This window comes from Mya arenaria, chromosome 2, assembly GCF_026914265.1.
Source record: "Mya arenaria isolate MELC-2E11 chromosome 2, ASM2691426v1".
Lineage (NCBI taxonomy): Eukaryota > Metazoa > Mollusca > Bivalvia > Myida > Myidae > Mya > Mya arenaria.
This window is the reverse complement of record NC_069123.1, coordinates 3214801-3238005: the sequence shown is the minus strand read 5'-3', so window position 1 is coordinate 3238005 and position 23205 is coordinate 3214801. Positions and strand designations below refer to the sequence as shown.

General features: G+C 35.2%; 1 protein-coding gene across 3 annotated transcripts in view; it reads right to left on the bottom strand.

Moving 5' to 3' along the window:
• Positions 1-5444: 5444 nt before the first annotated feature.
• Positions 5445-23205, bottom strand: part of LOC128241685 (uncharacterized) — a 60677-nt gene continuing 42916 nt past the window's right edge. For all 3 annotated transcript variants that reach the window (XM_052958720.1, XM_052958725.1, XM_052958733.1), the window contains 15 exons: positions 21828-21992; positions 21532-21624; positions 20990-21193; positions 15632-15875; positions 14283-14373; positions 13801-13906; positions 13215-13376; positions 11887-12057; positions 10654-10848; positions 10190-10363; positions 9575-9757; positions 7979-8152; positions 7256-7346; positions 6358-6449; positions 5445-6108 (listed from right to left, as the gene is read on the bottom strand). In XM_052958720.1, coding sequence (XP_052814680.1) covers positions 5789-6108; positions 6358-6449; positions 7256-7346; positions 7979-8152; positions 9575-9757; positions 10190-10363; positions 10654-10848; positions 11887-12057; positions 13215-13376; positions 13801-13906; positions 14283-14373; positions 15632-15875; positions 20990-21193; positions 21532-21624; positions 21828-21992 — 2465 coding nt within the window. In that variant the 3' untranslated portion in view covers positions 5445-5788. The remainder of the gene's footprint in view (positions 6109-6357; positions 6450-7255; positions 7347-7978; positions 8153-9574; positions 9758-10189; positions 10364-10653; positions 10849-11886; positions 12058-13214; positions 13377-13800; positions 13907-14282; positions 14374-15631; positions 15876-20989; positions 21194-21531; positions 21625-21827; positions 21993-23205) is intronic.

The following is a 23205-nucleotide window of genomic DNA, read 5'->3' as shown; positions in this document are numbered from 1 at the left end:
GTATTCATCATAATTCATCATTTAAGCCTTTCCAAATATTGGGTCAGGTCTAAATTTGAACCTCTTGAAGCCCATGACAAAATTATTGTGACGTTGACATGCCAGAACATTAGAAATTAAATTAACATTTAAATAAAAATGCTACTTTTTATTGCATCGTTGGACAATAGTATTGAAGCAGTATCAAACAGATTTGCAAATGTGGCACCGGTCATAATAGAAAGTGCAGTTGGTGGAATAACGATGTTTCCGTTTTAAGACCTCGCCATGACAAAGGATAACATGACGGCCGCCATTGACTCAATGCCTGAATGCACGACGAACAAACAGAAAACTTAAAACGGACTAGAAATCATATAATACATTAGCAAAAAAAAAAGAAAATTGTCAAAAACGTACATAAAATTGACATCGCTGTATACAACGCACATAATCTTATTTACTGATGTATGACATCGCTTTCGACACATGCATCTTTCGGAGTTTTTGCGCATTTTTTTAAATTCTAAATTTACTGAGGTTATCTACCACGTACATCCCAATAAGTTTAAAAATAGCGTCTGTACTCATAAACAGATATGATTTAAACTGGAAAACCATTATGCGCTATCTTAAACGGGGAAACTCAGATAAGACAGCAACAGGAGTGTTGCGTTAATCATTTTTAATACAAAATGATGTATTATCGGCCTCTTAATAGCTCGCATTGACAATTCTAGGCTTGTTCTAAGGAAATTCTGTATTTGCCGATATTTGAACCATCTGATGTCTAGTACCTTTACTACTAATCGACGAGTGGCATTTTATAAATAATTTTACTGCCTTTGTCTTTTCAGTTTAGAAGCCAACTGCGATAAGACCAAAAATGAGAAAATAAAACATTCATTTTACTTATAAAAGGTTTAATTTTTGCCTTTACTGATGTTATAATATATTAATTGTGTAAATACAGATTATTCCTAAAACATTTACAAGTTAGTCCTACTTTTTTATCTGTTCATAACACTTATGATGATGATACGCAATCATGTCAACCATATTATAGGAACTGCCAAGCAAACGCATTATGAAAAACTTGCTTCGATACTACGAGATAATACCCTCTCCTCAACAGACTTTTGGAAAACCTTTAAATAGTTTACTAGTCCTACGTCGACATCACAGCACATTCCCCCTCTCATCCACAACGGCACCGTCTACGAATCAAACATTGATAGGGCAAATTTTCTGGACAACTTTTTCCAATCACAGATCCTTCTTACTTTACCTAACATACCTCTATCCACTGTCTCTGATCCCCTTTCCATGCAGGATTTCGATATTTCCAATCAACATGTTCTTGACTCAATAAAGGTTCTGAAGACTGGTAAAGCAACAGGACCGGACTCTCTAAACAGCTATGTTCTAAGGGAGATAGCAACCGAAATTTCGCAGCCCCTTCGAGACCTTTTTAATTACTCTATTCGTTCTGGTAACGTACCTAGCCAGTGGAAACTGGCTCATGTATGCGCGATTGTTAAGAAGTCAGATCCCCAAGACGTCTGTAATTACCGTCAAATATCCCTGTTGAGTGTTATAAGTAAGGTTTTATAAAGAATTTTGCATAAATACATGTTCCATTTCTTCCGTCAAAGCGACTTCATTACACCATTTCAGTCAGGTTTTGTTCCTAAGGACTCTACTGTTAATCAGCTTGTATCCTTTTATCACTCGTTCTGCCTCGTTCTATATGAAGGTAAAGAAGTACGAGCAGTATTCTGTGACATCTCAAAAGCCTTTCATCGCGTATGGCATGACGCCCTCATTTTCAAACTTAGAGAAAGTGGTATTTCTGGTCCCCTATTATAATGGCTTATTGATTATCTCAGTGATGGAAAACAGTGCGTTGTCATGTCTGGTACTATGTCTGATACGGTTTCAATATCTGCCGGAGTTCCGCAAGGTTCAATCCTTGGTCCCTTACTCTTTCTTGTCTACATAAATGATATCGTTCGTGTAATGAATTCACACATACGTCTTTTTGCAGATGATACTACCATGTATATCATTGATGACCCCTTGTTTGCTGCTCAGCAATTAAATGATGATATGGAAAAGATCCATATGTGGGCAGAAAGGTGGCGTGTATCATTCAACCCGGCGAAAACTGAATCACTTCTTATCTCTCGAAAAACAAACAGACAGGCACATCCACCCATCTTTATGGAAAATGTTCAAATAGTGGAAGTTACTTCTCATAAACATCTTGGTGTCACACTATCCAATAACTGCTCATGGCATGAACATATTCAGTCCGTAAAAACCAAGGCCTGGCAACGTATCTACCTTATGCGATAATTCAAATACGTCCTTGATCGCAAATCGCCAGAAGTACTATAAAAAACATTTATTGGACCACTTTTAGAATATGTCGATGTTGTTTGAGACAATCTTACGAAAGCTGATGAAGAAGATCCAGAGAAGGTTCAGCATGAGGCAGCGCGAATCATCTACGGGGCAACACGACTCGTTTCCATTTCTGATCTTTATATTGAAACAGGAATTGAACTCTGAAGGAGTAAAGAAGAAGAGAAGAAGGAAATATAAACTCACACTCTTTTACAAGGTGTTTCATCTCCTTACACCAGCCTAACTTACTTCACTTTTTCCGTCCCGAGTTGGTGATACAACCTCCTACAATCTTCGGAATTCTGTTAACCTTCGTAATATTACTTGTAAAACTCAACTGTTATCGAATTCATTTCTACCAACTGCAATGTCGTGGAATGCACTTCCGGAAAAAGTTCGTTCCTCTCCATCTTTGCCCTCCTTCAAGTTTAACCTTAACAAAAATAATCAAACAGTTCTTCAATTCTACTATGAGGGTGAACGCAAATTGAGTGTCACTCATGCAAGGCTGCGGAAGCACTGTAGTAATCTTAAAGAACATTTGTTCTCTAAAAACATTATCAATAGCCCAAATTGCCAATGTGGTGAAATTGAGGAAACCTACCAATTCTTTTTCACCTGTTCCTTATATCATGCACAAAGGCACCACCTATTCGATCAACTGCCTGTTATAAGGCTAATGTCGCTTCAAGTTCTATTGTTTGGATCCAAAAACGCCACGGACCATACAAACTCAACGATATTTAATCACGTTCAACACTACATTCGCCAAACTAAACGTTTTCAATCTTCTTAAGATAAATTAGAACAACCTCGACTCTACAACTGACCTGACATATTCATGTCCTCCCCTCTTCCTGCTCTTTACACTACTCTCTTTCATACCCCATGCGCATTTTACCACTTACTTCTTTATTTTTTGACGTTCATCTTTCACACTATCCATCAAATTATAACGATAACATAAATATACAAATAATTACAACATTTACACCATTTCAAGCAGCTTGAAAAGGTGACAGAAGCGAGGCATAGTATAAGCTACCATAGCTTCCTTCTCAATTCTGTCAAATTATTTTGTTTTGTGCATATTTCATTTGTATACCTTCCATGTATCACTACCTCCGCCACCCATTTAATATTGAGTATGCTATTAACTATGTATATCATTATAATGTTATTTTGAAATAAATACTGTTTAAACCAACACTCATGATTATAGGAATATTACGAAGAGCCTTTGGAATTAAAAAAAAATAATAACTCACAAAAACATGTTTTAAATGGTTGTTACTGAAGTGTCTATTTATTTGAAGATTAGTTGTGCACTCACATTCTGATTTAGTTATTCTTTAGCACCAAATTGTGATAACAAAACACATACATTATTATTTCCTTCGACGCCGCGAATCTGCTGTTGTTTACTGAATTTCATTGACTAGGACACTCATTTTCACGAAAAACATATATATATATATATTTATATCATTACGAAAACTGAAACAAAACTGACAATTAATACCGGAAATTATTATTTAAGATGCTTCCGGTAAAATAATCGCGACAAAAAACAACTGTGAACAAAAATCAGCTTTTTGCGTTTACCCGGACTGGATTTCGTCCGGAAACGAGGATAGATATTCTCGAATAATGTATAGCATTGAGGTATTTTAAAAAAAAAGGGAAGTCGACTTTGCAGGGTTAAATTCTAGGCAAAATAAATTCAGAAAATAGGGGAATTAGGGGAATTTCGGAAAACAAAATAAAATCCGCGCAATAAATATGTGCGGGCGCAAAAAATGGTTTTCGACATTTAGGTGCGGCAATCCGATGGACAAGTGATCAACTTGTGGTCTCATGATGTTAAAAAGTTTAATTGCCACAATACTTTACAAGTTTAGGTGGGGATAGCGTCAACTCGAACATTTATAGTCATTTAAAGGCATAAGTCGCAGTCACTACAAGACCTGTCAGACTACGCAACAAGTACGTACTCAACTTCACTGATACGAACACGTCACATTTGTATTGATTGGCTAATGTTTTACCAACTGTGCTGAGCCGGCTTAGAACTGTTTTAGTTCAAATTAGTTATTTAATATGTATATATACCTTTGTTTATGTTGTTATTATTTCCATCTGGTTTCAACTGTTCCTCCTAAGTGATTTACAAATATTATAAGATAATAACAAAATCCCGGCAAAAACCTGTATTCGTGTGTTTCTTGTGCCAGCTTTAGTAGGCTCGGTTTTCTGTCCTGAGTAGGCTTCGCTTAGTCATTTTGTCCATCTCAATACTATTTTCTAATGAGATGTATATCCATCGGATTACTTAGTCAGGTAAGGAAAGCTAAATGTCGGTCGTATCAGATAATTTAAAAATACCAACAGTCTTGTGGTTTAGGTACTTCCTGATCTGAATGTAAACAAAGAACATGTCCTGAAATTTTAGTAAACGGTATGATGACTGTAAATCCCTGAATGGTGGGTTCTAATATTAACCTGAGAGTTAAAGCGCGACCTGTATGACGCTGGAACCCACGACCGCCGGAACACTAGCAAGGCGTTCTAACAAACTGAGATAACTGGGCAACTGATTTTACCCCCAAACACTACAGTTATCATCTTTCAAGAGTGATTCTAAATTAGAGTCCTGTGTCATACAGTTATATACTGGATGTTGGCAACTCTAAACTGGATTTAGATACATCATTGCAAAACAGTAGAGTTTACCTGAGACTATGTAACCTGTAGATGAAGATGCTTATTCCTACCTTCGAAATAGAACACTTTGTGGCAGGTGCTTTCTTGAGTGGAGGTGTCTCCATTAAGATTTACCATCTGCAGACGCATAATTTGATGCTGATTTTGCTTCACATGATGATAAAACCATAACATAACATAAAAGAAATTGAAAGTATTACGTCACAGCGCGTGACTCATCTGGCATGGGGGATGCCAGATGGAGTTTTCCAGCACGGCTGAATTTACCGGAAATCCGGTGTGCTAGAATAGTTTACATAATTGATTGAGGGCTATCGATTGTTAAAACTGGATAATGTTTATTAAAGTTTATGAAACATTCTACGGGATTATAATAAAATACTTTAGGTAAAATACTAAATACTTTAGGTATGTGTCATGTTATGATATATATATACATTTGTGTTATTTTACTTATTTAATGTATTCCATTATTATGGACAACCGTTTATGCTTCTTTGTAAACATAGTATAAACTCTGCATACTGCTCATCACCCATTATATCAGGCGAAATAGAATTATGATACATGCAAGCCATGTAATATAGTCAATTTCATGAACGCTGTTTTCAAAAGCAGCATACCATCCATTTTGACAGCCTTGGTCTCAATTGTATAGTGATGGAACTAAACTTATTTACAAAAATGATGTTCTATTGCGCCCTTCTTCGTTTCTGTTGTGGGATATGTTCCCATGTTGTATTGGAGCCAGATACCCATGGGAATCATGCGAGTACAGACGAAGATAATCTTTGTCTTTGTCATTTAAACTGTTCACGTCTAGTTCAGAGTAGATATTTCTTTCTGATGTGGTAGTATCAGTATTTTGAACATGTTTACCGCTTTCGTTCGTTCCAGTGCTTGTTTGAGCATCTTCGGTAACTGTCATATAAACGTTTACGTCGGCAGGTATGACGTCATATTCATTTTTTCTAGTCGGTATGTCATTTTCTCCGCCTGCAACAAAAAATATTTTAAAATAGACGTACTGTGTAGTTATCTATATTTTAGTTGTTCAGGATATATCAATATAATAACGTGATGCATGGGCAGTCTCATTCAAATCAAGGCCGCTGCTGTTATAAGAAGATTTAGTTTGCACTTTTCTAGAATTCCATCACAATTTATTAATTTACAATACAAAGATGTATGGACCGATTTATAAATATAAAACCCATGTTTAATTGCGTAAAAATATAATCATACCCTGCGGTTGATCATAGACGTTCATTGGATTAGAAGTATCAGTCCTGTCGGAACGTCCTTCTTCCGGTAACTTCTCGTTCCTTTTTCTGCGTCTGATAAAATTCAATGCTATCAATATATCCTTGATGTACACTTACAAGTCTTGATTCGGAACTAGTTAAAACGGTTCACTGATAAAATGGCATGAACAGTGACATATATATGGATATTTTGTCCACTGTTTTTAACATAACATTTGATCCCGTCCTATACAAACCGGCTTAATTAAGAAGGCCAGGACAATAACACACATTTGTAACGGTCCACTGTAGGCGGCGTATGTGCGTTCATAGTGTAACGGTCCGCTGTAGGCGGCGGATGTGCGTTCATAATAATATTCTGTTATAAACGGAAGTACGTTCATAGAACAGAAGTTAACTTGGTTGGTAATATGCAAATTAGCAAAGCCCGGGCTCTGTCTGAATAGAGAATTTAGTGTATATAAAGACCATTGGACCCCTTCAGGGTTGAGCATGCTTTTATCTGAAGGGATCTGTTGGTGTTTGTTAGGCTCTCACGTTACACATTATTCCACCAGCAACAGAAGAACCTTTGATAACAGTGCAAATTGGGACTCATATAAAATAACCTTCTTTATGCCATGAATTCCGAACAGGCTAAATACAAAACATGATAAATTAGTGTTTCTGCTTATCAAGATCGGCAGAGGTGGGTAAAGTCTCAGTAGCCGTGTTGTTTTTGCTATGTTTACTATATTTTGACCATAGAAATATGGATTCATACAGTTTAACATGAATATAATATATACAATATAATTCGTACATCATATACTGTCCAAAAATAAGGTGAGACACAATGTCATTATTTACTAACCGGTGTATTCATATACCCTACATACCGGTAAATCAAGAAGGCCACGACAACCATCAGCAATAATCCTCCAGCGACGGAAGTACCTATGATAACAGCAAGGCTGCTTTGCTCTTCCTCTGAAACCAGAGTAGATTTAGAATAAAGTTTTAGACTATAGGGATAAACAATGTTATTTGATTCATAACATTGAGAAGTTGTATTTCTTAATCAAAATATACCTATTTTAGATGCATTTTGTGGAAGAATTGTAGCCGTGTAATTCGATTGGTTTAAATGATCACCTTTCATATATTTCGGTAAAATGGCTCATTTCGTCCAAGCATCATGATGAATTTCATTATTAAACATACAGTTAAATATTTACATGAAACGAGTTAAAACTACTACAACCATAACAACAACAACAATAAAAACAGCAATAACATTTGCAACAACAACATTAACAACAACAACGACAACAACAACGACATTTACTCATTTGAAACAATATGGAATCAGTAAGTTATACATTCTATAGATTTCATGTTCTAGGTTAAACATTTTTTATTAATACGCAATTCAAACATCAGATTGCAACAGTTTATGTTATCTTAAAAAATACATGATATACTGAAGAATGATAATCTATGTACTTTTTTAATGTTGGCCTTTATTTGACGACGAATGAAATGAATTAAATTACATTACTCTCAGGTTGATACGATGACACAAGAATACGTGTTAAAGAATGGCCTTGAAAATTACTTACGACTTGCGCATTGGCTAGCATGGGTAGCTCCAACATTTTGTGTTGTTGAACCGTCTGGGCATGGCGTGCATTCAGACGAAAACATGTCCAACGTGTTGTCCTTGTACATCCCAATAGGGCACGGTATGCAGTCGTTAAAAACAGCGTTAATTACCCGACCCGACGGACAATACGCTATATGACAATTGATAAAGTAATTTATGGCATAGTTTGTGTCTTAAAAACAAATATGTTATTACAGTTGATATTAAAAGTATATTAACACTTGCAAATGTATTAACTAAAATGCACAAGAGTGTACATATTTCTTCCTTTTCATGGAAGAAACTACGATAATTTATATATTCGAGCGCGGCTCAACTCACAATAAACCACGCATTCCTTAATTAGAGCATTCTTATTCACCAGTGATTTGAAAATAATAAATCTAATCTGTGGTACGCATAACATCATTACTTTAGTGTACGAAAATATATTCAGAGCGACTGAGTCTCTCACGTGTTGCTAATGATATTTACAATGTAAGGCCTAAACAAGAGCGCCCCGAGGCGATCGCCAACGCTCGAGTGAAGTCTGTAGAGGACTGCCGGCCTGGTTATGCTCGGAAAACTCGAGGAATGTATCCGATGTGCAAGACGAACCTTTAGGAGTACCCTAGACGATTACGTTCCTTGTTCGGAGATGAAATATACCTTAGAAGATACTATTGCAATTGACGCGAACAACTGTGACATGGCTTACAGCATATTATTTGATAATTTTTAAGAAAAAAAAAAGATTTAAGCACTAATTACATTATTGTTATATATTAGTTCATGCTGTATGCCCTAAGTGCAAATATGAAAAGTATTGTTTTGGGGACACTTCGCGACGTGAAAAACCGGCGATCAAATAACGTCACAGGCACCCCGAATAGCGCGTTACGGAGGATTTAGAGAGCCCTAACGGACAAAGCTGGTTCCGACTTCCGCACGTGCGAGGATCCTAAGATATCTTCGAAAATAACTCATTTTAAAGTATTTTTGCGGCATTTGTAACGTATATTTTTAGGGTCTCCGCTTTATGGATGGTTTGATTAATATGGTGACGCCAAAACGTCAGAAATGCGCCGATGGTCACGTTATGTAGGGAATGGAGATACCTAAACAACAAGACCGGTCACGACTCCCTCGCATTTGTTGGTCTGGAGATACCTTCGACATTAACTTCCCAACACTCCCTAATGCTACTTTTCAACCGTCCATACAAGATTGACCCTCAACAATGCAACTTAACCGTCCATACAACAAATACCACACAATTGCAATCAAACCGTCCATACAACATAAACCCACAAACATGTAACCAACCCGTCCATATAGCATTGACCACAAATTAAATCAAACCGTCCATAAAGCATAGACCCTCAAGAATATAGTCAAACCGACTATTTAACATAGACCCTCAAAAATGTAATCAAACCGCCCATATAATATAGACCTTCAAAAACGTAATCAAACCGTCCGTACAGCATAGACCCACAAAAACAACCTGCTTTTAATCGAATGAAATGAAATCAGTTTACCAATATAGAATAACAAAATAACAATTGCGTACCTCTGCATTCTTCAACACTACTTGCACCGCGTCCCTCAGTTCCTCGAATCTCACAAAGGTCACACTCGCCGGTACAATTCAGGCATTCCGTTTCAGATGTTGGGAGTTCCTCGGTTGAAAACGTATCTATCGGGCAGCTGGTACAGGCACCGTTCAAGATGTATTGCCCCGCGTTGCAAGCGGCTGATCAATATAATATTATGCATGAACTTATTTTTAATATTATGTTTTATTTTATTATTATTTTTTATTATTATTTTTATTATCTTTATTTTTATTATTATTTCTTTGCTAGAAACCTGTACTGGTGTCCATTTTGAGACAACGGGAACCCCTGGTGGGGATCGAACGCACAACCTTTTTGTTATGAGGCAAAGTCCAATACACTCTTTTCGTCCTCTGTTCATTGAATGATTTGAACAAAACAAAAAACTCCATTTTTATTGCAAAAATCAAAAATTTATAAACTACTTCTATCTTACAAACAGAAGGCAAATAATTGTCTCCTGATTTATTGATACGTTTTTTTTTTGTACAATGATTCATTTGTATTATTCTTTTAAATGATAAAATTTTCATATCAAATAAACACACATACTTCATCAAAAATCTTACGTATACTGCAGTTGTCTACATGTGTAGATACCATGCTTTCTGTTGTGGTACCAACTTGACACCCAGTACACTCGGCAGCGAACCTGCCCTCCTCATTGATTTTGTATGATCCTCGCGAACATGGTTCACAACCAGTGGATTCGGCGTTTATAATGTACCCAGATGGACAGAAGGCTGAAAGAAAATTGCTCAATTTGGTAGATGCTTTATTTAGATCGAATCTTGTTATTGCCACAGGTGGCAGTTTAGTATAAGCTTTATCTATTTGACAACGATGCGATATAATTGAAATAATTATTCCTTCATCTTAAAACTATGATTGTATTGTTGATGAAGTTAATGTTTATTACATATACGCATTTAGTAGTTAATATACCATTTATCTATTAGTTATGATCTTTTTTGAGATCTGGTGCCGATATATTTCATGTAAAAAACAACAACAACAAAACTATATATCATACGTTTACAATCTGAACTAGAAGAGCCAGTATTCTCTGTCCCGAACGTTCCATCATCAGGGCCGGCAAGAGCCAAGTCACTTGCAGTACACGACAAGCATGTTGTTCCAGAATTAGGTAATTCTTCATCAGAAAACTGGTCCTGTGGACAGTCCTCACACACGTCATCCCTAATATACTGGCCTTTTGAACAAACAGCTGAAAATCGACAATCAAATGAGAAAATAAAATGTTTAGATTCGATCATGATGCCGTTAAATCAAAACATCTGCCTCGGAAACAATCGTTCAATCCATTTCGATCACTTTTCAATTGATATGCAATCGAATTCAAGATTTATAGTTAAAATTATACTTAAAATAAGTCGAGTAATACGATGAAAGCTGCATTAAAACGTAACAAAATTTACTATAAATGTATCAACATGAAAAACAATTATATTGTCGTTGTTCAAGGATCCTCATGAGTTTTTGCAGCTGATTAATTAGTGGTATAATAGCATTATTAATTGATACAGTTGTTCTATATTTTCCTGAAAGAATGCAGCCAAATAACGATAATTTGTTTAAAGTTTATACAGTCGATTAGCAGTGACTTTTATCGAAAATGATCGATTTTCGACAATACTCTATCACATTTGTATCAGTGTATAATTATAAATATCATTAGTCTAAAGCACGGAAAGTGAAATGTTTCATGACGTTTTTCCTTTATTTAGGATTGTTTGGATAAGAGTGAGGTTTGTGCACGTAAACTGGTTTAACCCCCAGTAAATTTACATTTTACTGACCGTTCCAAGGCGGTATCTGGCAATCCTTGATGAACATACCTAGTTTTTATAAATAATGTGTATGCAAAATGCTGTTTGTGGAGTTTTGTGCTGTCTCCAATAATTCTTGTTTGTGATTTTTTATTTTGTGTTCTATGTCTTTGGCGTTTACCCAGTGCCATTAAACCGATTTATGTTTAAACATTTTGCTACTGAGCTTGTTTCTGTAGTTGCTTACATAAGTATTCATGGAGTTAGCATCAAGACTGGATTGTACTCATAAAACATAAGCTGTGAGTGATACTGTAAATGTCATCAAAACAAATGACAATATTCGCAATTAAGTCATTTTAATATGAATATTTACATATCTGTGTTTTCATAAGAACCTGTTTATTTTTTCATCCACTGTTTCCATGTATAAGTACGAACTTTATTATTGTTCATTGAAAAACAAAACCACTTACGGATTGAACAGTCAGATTCCGAGGTAGATCCTCTTGTTTCTGTTGTTTTCCCAGTACTGCATTCTTGACACGCATTGAACTTGTTAAGATCAACATTATTGTTGAAGAATCCCCGTTCACAGCTAGCACAATTCGTACCTGCCTTTAAGTCTTGGTCAACAGGGCAGTTAACTAAAAAATATATAATATATGCTTCAACTTCTATTGAAATATTTTATGTAACGTCATCTGCAATGATGATCAAATCCCGTGAAAGCATTTACTTCACAGAAAAGAAAATATTTGTCTGAACTTTAAACATGTATTTCTAAACTATACATGACCTTCTAGGAAAGAACATGCTTAACATATTAAGGAAAACGTTACATATACATTTTTGCTACGGATGCAAACAAATTGCAAAGTTATTCGGTAATTCTTTTGATCTAATATTCGATTACCAAAATGAATCTTTTAGAAGTTGTAGTAAACTAGGATTATTCGCAATAGATATATCTGGGGCCTCTTGGCCCTTGTTTGTCGTAGCCCGCATACGTGAAATACCCTGATTTCCCCCAGTTTAGTCTCTGAAATTCCCCATTTTTAGAAAGAAGTCACAACAAAAAGCAATCTGCAGTAAACAATGAGAATTCAGATCGGTGAAGATCGTTGAGTTAAGTTCAGCGCCATATGAGGAACGTTCGGTAAACAAGCAGCCTCGTTCTGGGGTTCATCCTTTCTTGTATACTATAACCTCGGGCATTAGTAAAGTAACAAAACAAAAAAACGTTGATTTTGACTCATCAATTGTACAATATTACAGGCCAAAATATATCCTACACTGCTTTCATATAAACCATATGACACTATTTTTAAGTTACATTTTAAAGCACGCATGTTATATCGAAACATGGAAAACAGCACATAATCAGCAAATGCCATTCCAATCATCACGCTGATTCATTTCACAGCCTTATTGGCAGCCAAGACAGCACCGTTAATGTGAAGGCCGATTCGCTAAATCCTTAATTAGCATGGTCATTTACATGTTCCAAATATAATTGAAACTTCTTTGATGTCTTTTGTCTAATAACCAGTTATTGTAAAATTGTATGATCACCGAAGATATGTCCTGACATATGACGCGTGTATTGTGTATTGTCATGCAATGCACTCCTCTAGCATTAGATGCCTATCGTTTTAACAAAAAAAACAAGACATAACGAATTTCATACACAACAAGGTTGTAGGCAAAGGTTCATTATATATGTTTTCATAAAAACATCCAATATTCTTATATTGTTTTTTGTCTATATACTAAGTGCACTTGAATTTTAATATGGTCTTACTTATACAGTCATTCTCTTCTCTAGCTCCGCGGAAATTCGTCCATTTGTCATCCCCACAAGGCATGCACTCTGTTTGTGCAATGCCGTTCTGGTAATGCCCATAATCACAGAGAACACACTCTTTTGTCCCGATGTCGTACCTCCAACCAGGGCCGCAGGGCACTGTTATAAGTATAAATTTATAGACATACATTTGCTGTAAATGACTTTAAATTAGTATGGTAAATTTCGGGGGGGGGGGGTCTCTTAATTAATGACCCATAAACAATTTCGTTGTGGGCTTGTATTCAGTATTAATCGTAAATGAATCGAATCTTAGAATGATAAAGCTAATCGAATTAACTTGTAATTATTAAATGACTAATATAGTTAATGAATTCAGTGATATATTACCCAAAGATTAACTTAAGTTTATATATATAATATTGAATACCACCAAGGTCCTGTTTACCCGAGTGAGAATATAGGTTGTACAATAATTGAAATATAACGTAAAAGTAGTTTGCTATACGACAATACGGAATCAATGCTAAGTGTTCCCTATACAATAGATTAGCAAAACTGAAATAATAGACACTAAAATTACCACAAGCTCTGGAGATATCGCTCATAACGAGAGCGTAACCATCCCAACAGACTTCTTCCATGCTGATTTCAACAGTGTCTTCGAGCAAGGATGCACTAGCTATTTCCTTCAAAGTAAATTTATTTCCTGTTAGGTAAGAAGCATTAACTTAACAATAAAAAAGTAAAATTGTTATGCCTTGCCAAACACTTGAATCTTGGATCTTGCAATTTAAATATCTTGAACAAATTTGATTTATAGTCATGGTTACCGTCTTTCCACACTTACACTACCGACGACATCGATACCTAGTGATTAATTAAAGTATATATTTATTGTTTCTATGATTGATATTGAGATTGTGAAAATTGACAAATGATATAGATATTATGTATCTTGTTTAACTCCGATATATAAACTCTGCAGCCAACTTTTTAGACGTTGTCATACTAATTACATTGCTAGTCCAACGATGTAGTAGTTTTGTACACTCAATTCCATACCTGCATGCTCAAATCCTTTTCTAACAGAATGATAATCCTGAGCGCATCTAACACCGACGTTTCTCCACCACCAAAGGCAGTAATCGTATTGCTTAAGAAGTAAATCAAACCAAAAGTATTGTTTAAAACAAAAATAGCGTGTTTTTTTTTAAATTATATTTGCATACGAGGATTGTTTTATTAGTTGTGACAACAAAGGTACTAGGTTCCGAACGTTAAAAGTACGCCCCAGACCAGACGGCCAATTTCGAAGAACTTTGACGTAGATATTGAAAATGCCAAATACAAGAATAAGATACTCGTTATAGATAGCCGGGATTAATTTGAAGCCGATTATTTTTTATTTTTGTTGCTTGAGCACCACACTAGTTCCAGAACATAACCTGGCATAAGTTGAAAAGGCAATAGTATATATATCTAAATTCAAAGACAATGACCCACAGCAATTAAGGGATAATTAAACGTTGATAAAAAATTGCCCCATTATGTTTGGACAGCGAAGAAAATACAAAATTGTGTGTAAGCGAAACATTGAGCGTGATACCTAGACCAAAACGGTGGTGTCAGACGGGCCATGTACGTTCTCCTTTTTTTTAAATCAACGGTGAGGTAGCCAGAGTCCTAAAACCTGAGCACAGTAGTGTCAATGGCATATTCTAATATCCTGTTCACTCTGCTGTTATTGTCAACTATATTAAACAAAGCGCCCCAACCCACCACACGGCCAAGACAGCACACTCTGCTACTTGTGTTTGAACATCCGCATCAAGTTGTGTCTAGGCAGACTTTGTTTTGACACTCGCAGTACTATTGAAGAGACTCATTCCCGTGTATCGAAAGTTTTTGAAAACAGTACGTTATTTCAGACAAACGGTGTGGGAGTACAGTGGGATTATTAAATGCATAGACACAAGCTAAAACGATAACGCGCCGCTGATACCATTACTTATCTAACGATTCTTGTTACTACCTCAGCATAGGTTTATATTTCTAAATCAATAAGCATTGCTTACATTTCACAAATTAATACCGTACCATGAATGTACGTTTTCTCACAAAATGTTGTGTATTTTACCTCTACTACTTTATTTTATTTCGACTGTGAATAATCTCGAGTCTGTTCCCTGAACAAAAATCAGTTCTGTGTTTTCTTTAATAGTCCAACAGGACGTACCCCTAGTGGGTATCGAAGCCACGTCCTCTGGGTTAATGGGAGGACACCTATACTATTGTACCACTAGACCGATCTCATCCTTAAAAGCAGTAGTGATTAACTTAGTGCAATGAGCGCAATTTAATCTAGAATTTCTGATGATGCATAATAAAAAGTTATTTAACAATTTACTCACCTTGCATATGTAAGAGTGAATCCAACTTCAAACATTGTTGTAGTGCCGATACAGGCTGCTTTTATGATTGCGAGGTTATCACAATTGGCACCAGTGCAAAGTCCTGTCCATTTTTTACCATTTATATCGTTCAACACATCGTTCAATCTATTAGAAACTTTAGTATGTATGTCCAAATTTCCACAAGGTATCACTGTTTCTAATTTCATCATGATTGTGACTGCATACATTGGGTCTCCACTGACTGAAAGCAATCAAAAATAATCATTAAACACCTTTTTATATTGATATATGTTTTTTGAATTGTGAAAATTGGATATTTTCATTATCTTATGTTAAACATTTTACTTTACACCATATTTTAATTTTTGTCAAAAGGTACTATTCTGATGGCGATGGTGTCTTTTCATATCCAGACTCAATATAATAGTAAATTCAGCCCAAAATACTCAAATATTTAAAATTACAAAACATATTTATTTTATTGTCAATAAGCTTTATCGAGACATTTATGGCATATTTTGTTTATACAAGAAATATCTAATTTTATAATTATGTACACATCTACGCGGTAGTTGTTTAATGGAACGTTGTAACTTATTAAGGCTCAAACTCTGACTCATGAAGTTAGTGCATAAGGGCCTTCGGTCCCATATCAACTAACATCTTAAAATCTGAGTTTAAGACCCTTGGCCCACGATTTCGAACAGTCGTAGGCCCGAGTCCCAAGGTTTTGTAAATATATATAAAGATCTTGTTGAAACAGAAAACCATTTATTTCTTAAAATCCCATTTTTATTTTAATATTTAAAAAAAAAACTTACCAAAGAAATATTGTTAACATGCTTCTTGTAGGGATTTTGCTATTTATATATACTATGCTATGCAACATAGAAATGTTTTACTACAAGCTTTGGAAAAATGTTATAATGTGTGTTAATAGTTATTTTAGTCATTTGTGTATTTTGTGCGGTAATGACTGTACTTTTGTCACATTGGAAATTGCTCGTGTTCTCGGGTTCGTTTGGATGGGTGCCTGGCATAAGTTTGGTTGCCCACCGGTGGGAACCACTAGATCAACCTCATCGTGGGTGACTGTCTCGATGACTTAGTTGGGATGCAAGTTATTGCATTTGTTTCTGAGTTTATGTGTGCAGTATGTAACCAGTTTGTTGCATACATATGGGTTATCTTCGGCTTGTGGCCTTACGCAAATGACTATTGAACTTGACTTGATTCTAGACAACGAGTAAAAATACTCTTCTTATATAACAAAATCATCTTTATATCATTTGTTTTTTTAAAAGGAATGTCAGAATTTCAGTTGTAAAGATGAATTTTTAACGCTATTTGCAAATAAATGTTATACGCTCGTCGCTCAAATCACACTTGAAATTAATATAAATATAAATGACGCGGTTGAGAAAATACTTGGACTTTATCGGGATTCTGCTTATATGATGCGCGTAAATAACCGTGATTCAATAAATCGCGATGTAATTTCAAACAATCAACCCTGGTGGGATAGAGACTGTGCTTTAGCTAAACAATTCAAGTACGCTGCATTACGAAGATTTAGATGGACAAGTGGGTTGTTAGATTTTCAAAACAATATTTCACTGCGTAGACATTTCCAAATTACGTGTTTCACTAAAAGGCAATTGTACCAGCAACCTAAAAGGAATGAACTAGTATTATCTAGTTGTAATCTAAAATCCTTTTGGAAATCGTTAAAAATGTCCCAACGTAATAGAAAACAAGAGCTTCTGCGCGTAGACCATCGTTGTTTACTGGTCCCGCTAAGTTTTCATCAGTATGTTCTATTCTATCTAGGAAGAATGACAATTTAGAACAAACTGGTAAATGATCCGACTCATCGCGCATTGTGACACTGAAAGAACTTATATGAGCTAAAAAGCTCAGTAGACATAATATGATAATCAACAACACTTGCACCATTATATGTTATACATGTAAAATTGCCAACAATGTCGTCATAAATACGTGCATTTAAAACATGTATGTTATGAGTACAACATAGCTCAATAAGAGATTTCCCAAAGTTATTATATCCTATTTTATCTTCGTTATTGCGAGGTAACTCAAAATTGTCTGAGTTATATTCAACATCAGTATTAAAAATGTTTTGCAGATTGTCATCTGGAATGTAATCCAACATTTCTTTCGTGCGGGCATTAAAGTCCCCAGCTAGATAAAAATATGAACCGGGATACTTATTTCGTAAAATTGAAATATTATTATCAATAGATTTAATTCCATTTTTCTCATCTCTATTGCTATAACTGTTCGGGTGAGACATAAGCAACATATAATATTATATCGTGCATAGAACGAAATATAGTACTGTTAATATAGAATACTACGCAATCTGTATATTCATGGCATATTCTAGTAATAAAATCGTTTTTCAACAAGTTATTCTTAATGTAAACAGCTATTCCACTACTATTACGCAAGGCATTCAAGGATTTTGATCTAACACAAACAAAACATGTAAAATTATCAAGCAAAGTCTCAAATTCATTACTAAAATCACTCCACGTTTCCAAGAGACCAATAATGTCAAACGATTGCAAATAGCTTGTAAAATGTTTATCATCAGTTAACTTTCTTAAACCGCACACATTCCACGTGATAGTGTTTATGTTTACGGGGCCTTGACCTGCATCCTAGTCAGTCCCGCCGACTGCCTCGCTTTCATATCCGTCCTCCGATCCCGATTGGTCTGCATCGCTGACGTCATGGTCACGTGGGCCCGTTGACTGGTCATTGTTGTGTTCACGTGTTCTGTTAACGTTACCATGTGGTCCGCTACCACGTGGTCTTTGACCCGGCCGTGTACTACCGATCCTCTTGACTTGGTTTGACAGGTCACCGTACTTATAAACTCCGTCATCAATGATAAGCTTGTCGTAGCGCATTGAAGCATACTGGTCCCTATTTCTAGCCTCAACTAATCTCTTACCTAGTTCTCGCCTATGTAATTGTACACGTTCAGTGAAATCCTCGCGCACTGAAAACTGTGATTGCCTGTCAAATAATTGTTTTGATATTTTTATAATTGTCTCGCGGTCTTTATAGCGCGAGAATTTAGCAATAATAGGACATGTATCTGAATTCCTACTATCCAAGCGATGTGCCCTTTCTATTTCTACGCGGTCTAACTCGGAAAGCCCAAGCTTGTCCGAAATAAATTGCCTTACTTTCAATTCGGTGTCCTCCCATTTCTCGCCAAGCCTTCCTTGATACCATAAAACCGCAGATTGTTCCTACGAGAATGCCCCTCGAGACTATCAACTTTTGACACAAGCTTACCAAGTTCTTGCTTAATTTCCAGATTTTCTTGCCTGAGAGATTCGATCTCAACCTTTAGAATATTAACAGAATTGTGTATGTCGTCCACTTTCGAATTAATGGCGGCTAGGTCCGTGCGCACTTCAACTTTCATATCCCTGAGAAAAGCCATAACTTCACTATCTTTACTTCCTCTGGTCGCCCGCTTAGTGGCTTCTTGATAAGGCGGTGGAGAAGACGCTGACGCCAACCCTACACCTGCTGGTTCAGCAAACGATAAAGTTCTTTGCTTCTGGGAACGCGGCGGTCCCGAGAAGTCTCCACATCCACACAGTGTGATTATCACAGACAAGCACAAAACTAGTCGAAAAATCAAACTCACAGTCCGTTTATTGAGTGAAAGTTTATCCGTTTTCATTTTACGCTTCCTCGGCATTGTAAATAATCTTATTCGTGCTCTATACAGCACGGTATCAATCCCCATTTTTCAATTTCTTTCGCACACCAATTTACACGTGTACACACACTAAACGACACAACTCAAATAATCATCTTTGTTTTATTCAGTTAACAAAAATAAATCTGAGTTTTAATTGTTTAAGATTCGGCAAAAGTCATCATCAAATCCTCAGCTAGAAAATACTTGACAATGGAACTAAGATTTGTAGGTTTTTCCGTAGTAGTCTGTACTCAGACTTGAGATTGTTCGTTTTCATGGCCTCAGGAATCAAAACTGCATATTTTAATTTTGTTGACAGTTTAACAACTTGAGTATTTTGCCTCTTTATTTAGTATTGTTGGGATAAGAGTGAGGTTAGTGCACTTAGACTGGTTTAAACCCTCAAAAAAAATTACAATTTACTGACCGTTCCAAGGCGGTACCTAACAATCACACCTATTTTTTACATATATGAAAAATTGATTAAAGAGGTCCTATTTTAAACGAGATTATGGCATAAACTAGGAAATTAAATGTAAAAGTAACACCTAGAAATTTGACGTTCAACCATTTACGTTACTACTTTATTCAGGATTGTTGGGATAAGAGTGAGGTTGTGCACGCAAACTGGTTTAAACCCCCAGTAAATTTACATTTTACTGACTGTTCCAGACGGTACCTTACAATCCTTGATAAACATACCTAGTTTTATATATATATATATATATATAGTATGTATGCTCTGTGCTGCTTGTGGAGTTTTGTGCTGTTCTTCCATGTTTCTTGTTTGTGATTTTATGTTCTATGTCTTTGGCGTTTACCCAGTGCCATTAAACCAGGTTTATATTTAAACTTTTTGCTACTGAGCTTGTTTCTGTAGTTTTTCGCATAAATATAAGCTCAAACTTAATAAAGTTGGTAATCATGGCTCCAGATGTTAGTAAATTAAGACGAAGGACACAAATTTAAATATATTTCGAAAGCATGTTTTCTTTTAGTTTAGATAATAGTAGAGTATACAACCTTCGCAGGACGTTTTGGTGTAGTAATGAGTTGAGGAACGTTAACGAAAATGAATTATTAATATATATTTTTTCCCGAAATGTCAGGCAACCATTTTAATACGTTTTTTGTTACTCAAGACTTATCAACATTCTTGATGATGGATTTAAAATCAGAAAGATGTTCAGTTAAGTAGTTAAAGTAGTAAAGTAATTTTATTTTCCGATAAAAAATATATGCTTTTAAATAGAAACAATCACTGCAAAGCTAAACTACATTTTGAATATATTCACCCTAACACATATTCATTTTGTTGTTTCCCCAAATGTAAATTCTTTTTACGCCAAAACTTGATGAAATCTTCTTTTATAAATTTTGCTCAAGTCCTTTTTACATCTACACATGTTTCAATGGACGGATGTATTGTTTGTTAATCATTAAACCTTACAACCAGCTTTTGCATTGTGGAAGGCCCTTTAGAACACTTGCAAAAAAAGGGAAAAGAAATTGTTAAATGCATATTGTTTAAATAATACAATTAAAAAAAAATTCAACTTTCAATCACGTTTTAATAAAAAAAGTAAAGAAAACGCATGCCATACTTGTACATCCCGGAAGGACGAGATCATCATACGGTTTTCTTGTATCCCATACGCCAGTCGTTCCACAAGAGATATATTTAGGAACAGGTGCAAAAAGTGCTTCATTTGGATCTAAACACGTGAGATCACACACGGCGTCTGCATCTGAAGGACATACTTCTCTCAGTGTGTTGTCTGATCGAGCTGCTGGACACACGTCGTTGTCTTTGAAAAGCGATTTTATTACAAAATTATGATCTCGTCATATTGTTAATTTTTTGCTGAAGCTAATTTTGATATCTAACTGCCTCATTTTAATATACTGTAATTTTAAAACAAAATACAGTTTTCCCAAAAAGAGCAGATTTCTAAACATCTTTAATTTTTCGAATAACAATGGTAAATAAACATAGCTGGTATCAGCAATAAATAATAAAGCATTAGTACACATTAAAAGAAACACTTGATAAGCGATATCAATTTTATCTAGAAGTTCTGTATTATATCATTACTGGTACTGTTATTGAAATGTATGCAATTCAACGATAAATGGTTCAGCTTACATTTTACCACAAGCTTCACTCTGCATTCTCCGTAGTTGAGGGTGTTACTATTCATACCGACAACAACTGCTTCATAGAATCCCCAAGTCAAACCTTAACGATAGTATTTTAGGTTAGCATTAGGTAAATGAAATATAACAATACAATATATGTCACAGGTCACAGAAAGTTTTGCATAAAGTCAAAGGTTTTGCAAAGAAGCACATTATTTTGATCAATATTGCAATAACCTTTTAGCTTGACTATTCGAAGAAAAAAGAATAATGCATTACTACACGCTCAGGAGGACGACTTACTTGGTGGAAGGGAGTGTTTGAAAGTTAAAGTTTGATTGGTGTTTTCTTTGACCTCCTCAATCTTGCCGACAAATGTATCCCTGTCTACAACTCTTTCAGCAGACACATGCATTATGTTTTCAAAACTATCACAGTTCATCTGCGGGAAGTGTATATTCGGATCGTCTAAAACAATCAAACCAGATTAGTTCACGAGTTTTGATCAGTATCACACCACGGGAGTATATTTAATTGATTGGGAAATTGGTTATTTTAACTTTATTTTATAACAAAAGTATTGTAAAGGAATGTACATTTTGTAACTTAATTGGAGATGATTGTCAAAAAGTCAATCACACAATAATTACATTGCAGTTTAAAGAATCAATTACAAGTTCGAGAGCAGTCAGACGTAGCATTTAAAAATAACTATGATATCAAGTTTGAAGTGATAGTTCATCAGTGGCTGCTTTTGATTGTGAGTCATGTACTGTTCCACACGCCAAATGTATAATTTAAGTTTCACCGTAGTCTTACAGCTCATAATCACTCTTGTTTAATCTACTTATAATCCAGTAACAAGTAGTCTTTAAATGTTCCATAAACATAAATTAATCGTGGAGGGAGTTTACACAGCCACTATTAAATGTTTTAACACTCTCAAAATGCAAAATCCTTTTGCGAACAGTAAGTAATGATGCTCATCGTATTTTCCGGTTCGGAGCAAAAGTACTTACATGACAACAAATAGTCACAATTACGCACTAATATCTCAAACATCTCTCTCTTTTAACTAAATCAAGCAGTGTCATTGTTTTGGAAAACTTTGTGATATATTCTTATTTTGATAAGTTCTTAAAGTCATTTATCTTAATAATGTTTGTTAAAACGTTTTATACGTTCAATGGAGTAATTTGGCATTATGAAATAAAAAAAACCTCTTACGATATTTCTATAAATTAGAATATACAGGGAATTAGGACTGTTCAAGACATAGGGGCCAGGTGAGAAATTGGCAAGTAGTGATCTAAAATCATAAAAAGTCAACGAAATTTATATATTGCATGATTCTCTTAAACCAAAAATGGACATCCTCCTTGATTGCATTTTTTTGCCAAGGAGAATTATTTTTTTTTAATAATGAAGATACTTCTTTTATTGCTTTTGTTGTTAGATGCACGCGTTTCATGATTATAATCACACTAGACTTAATGAAATGACTAGTCGTTTTTTAAAAATCAAAAAATCGATTGCATTTGCTCTCTTGATTAAATTCCTGAACAGAATATCTTACCAGGCCTTAAATGTAAAACAGTGAATGGAATTAATGATGCAACTTTTCCATTTTTAACAACTTAATAATTGCCTTTAAGGGAAGAAAGCTAACAAATGTCTAAAC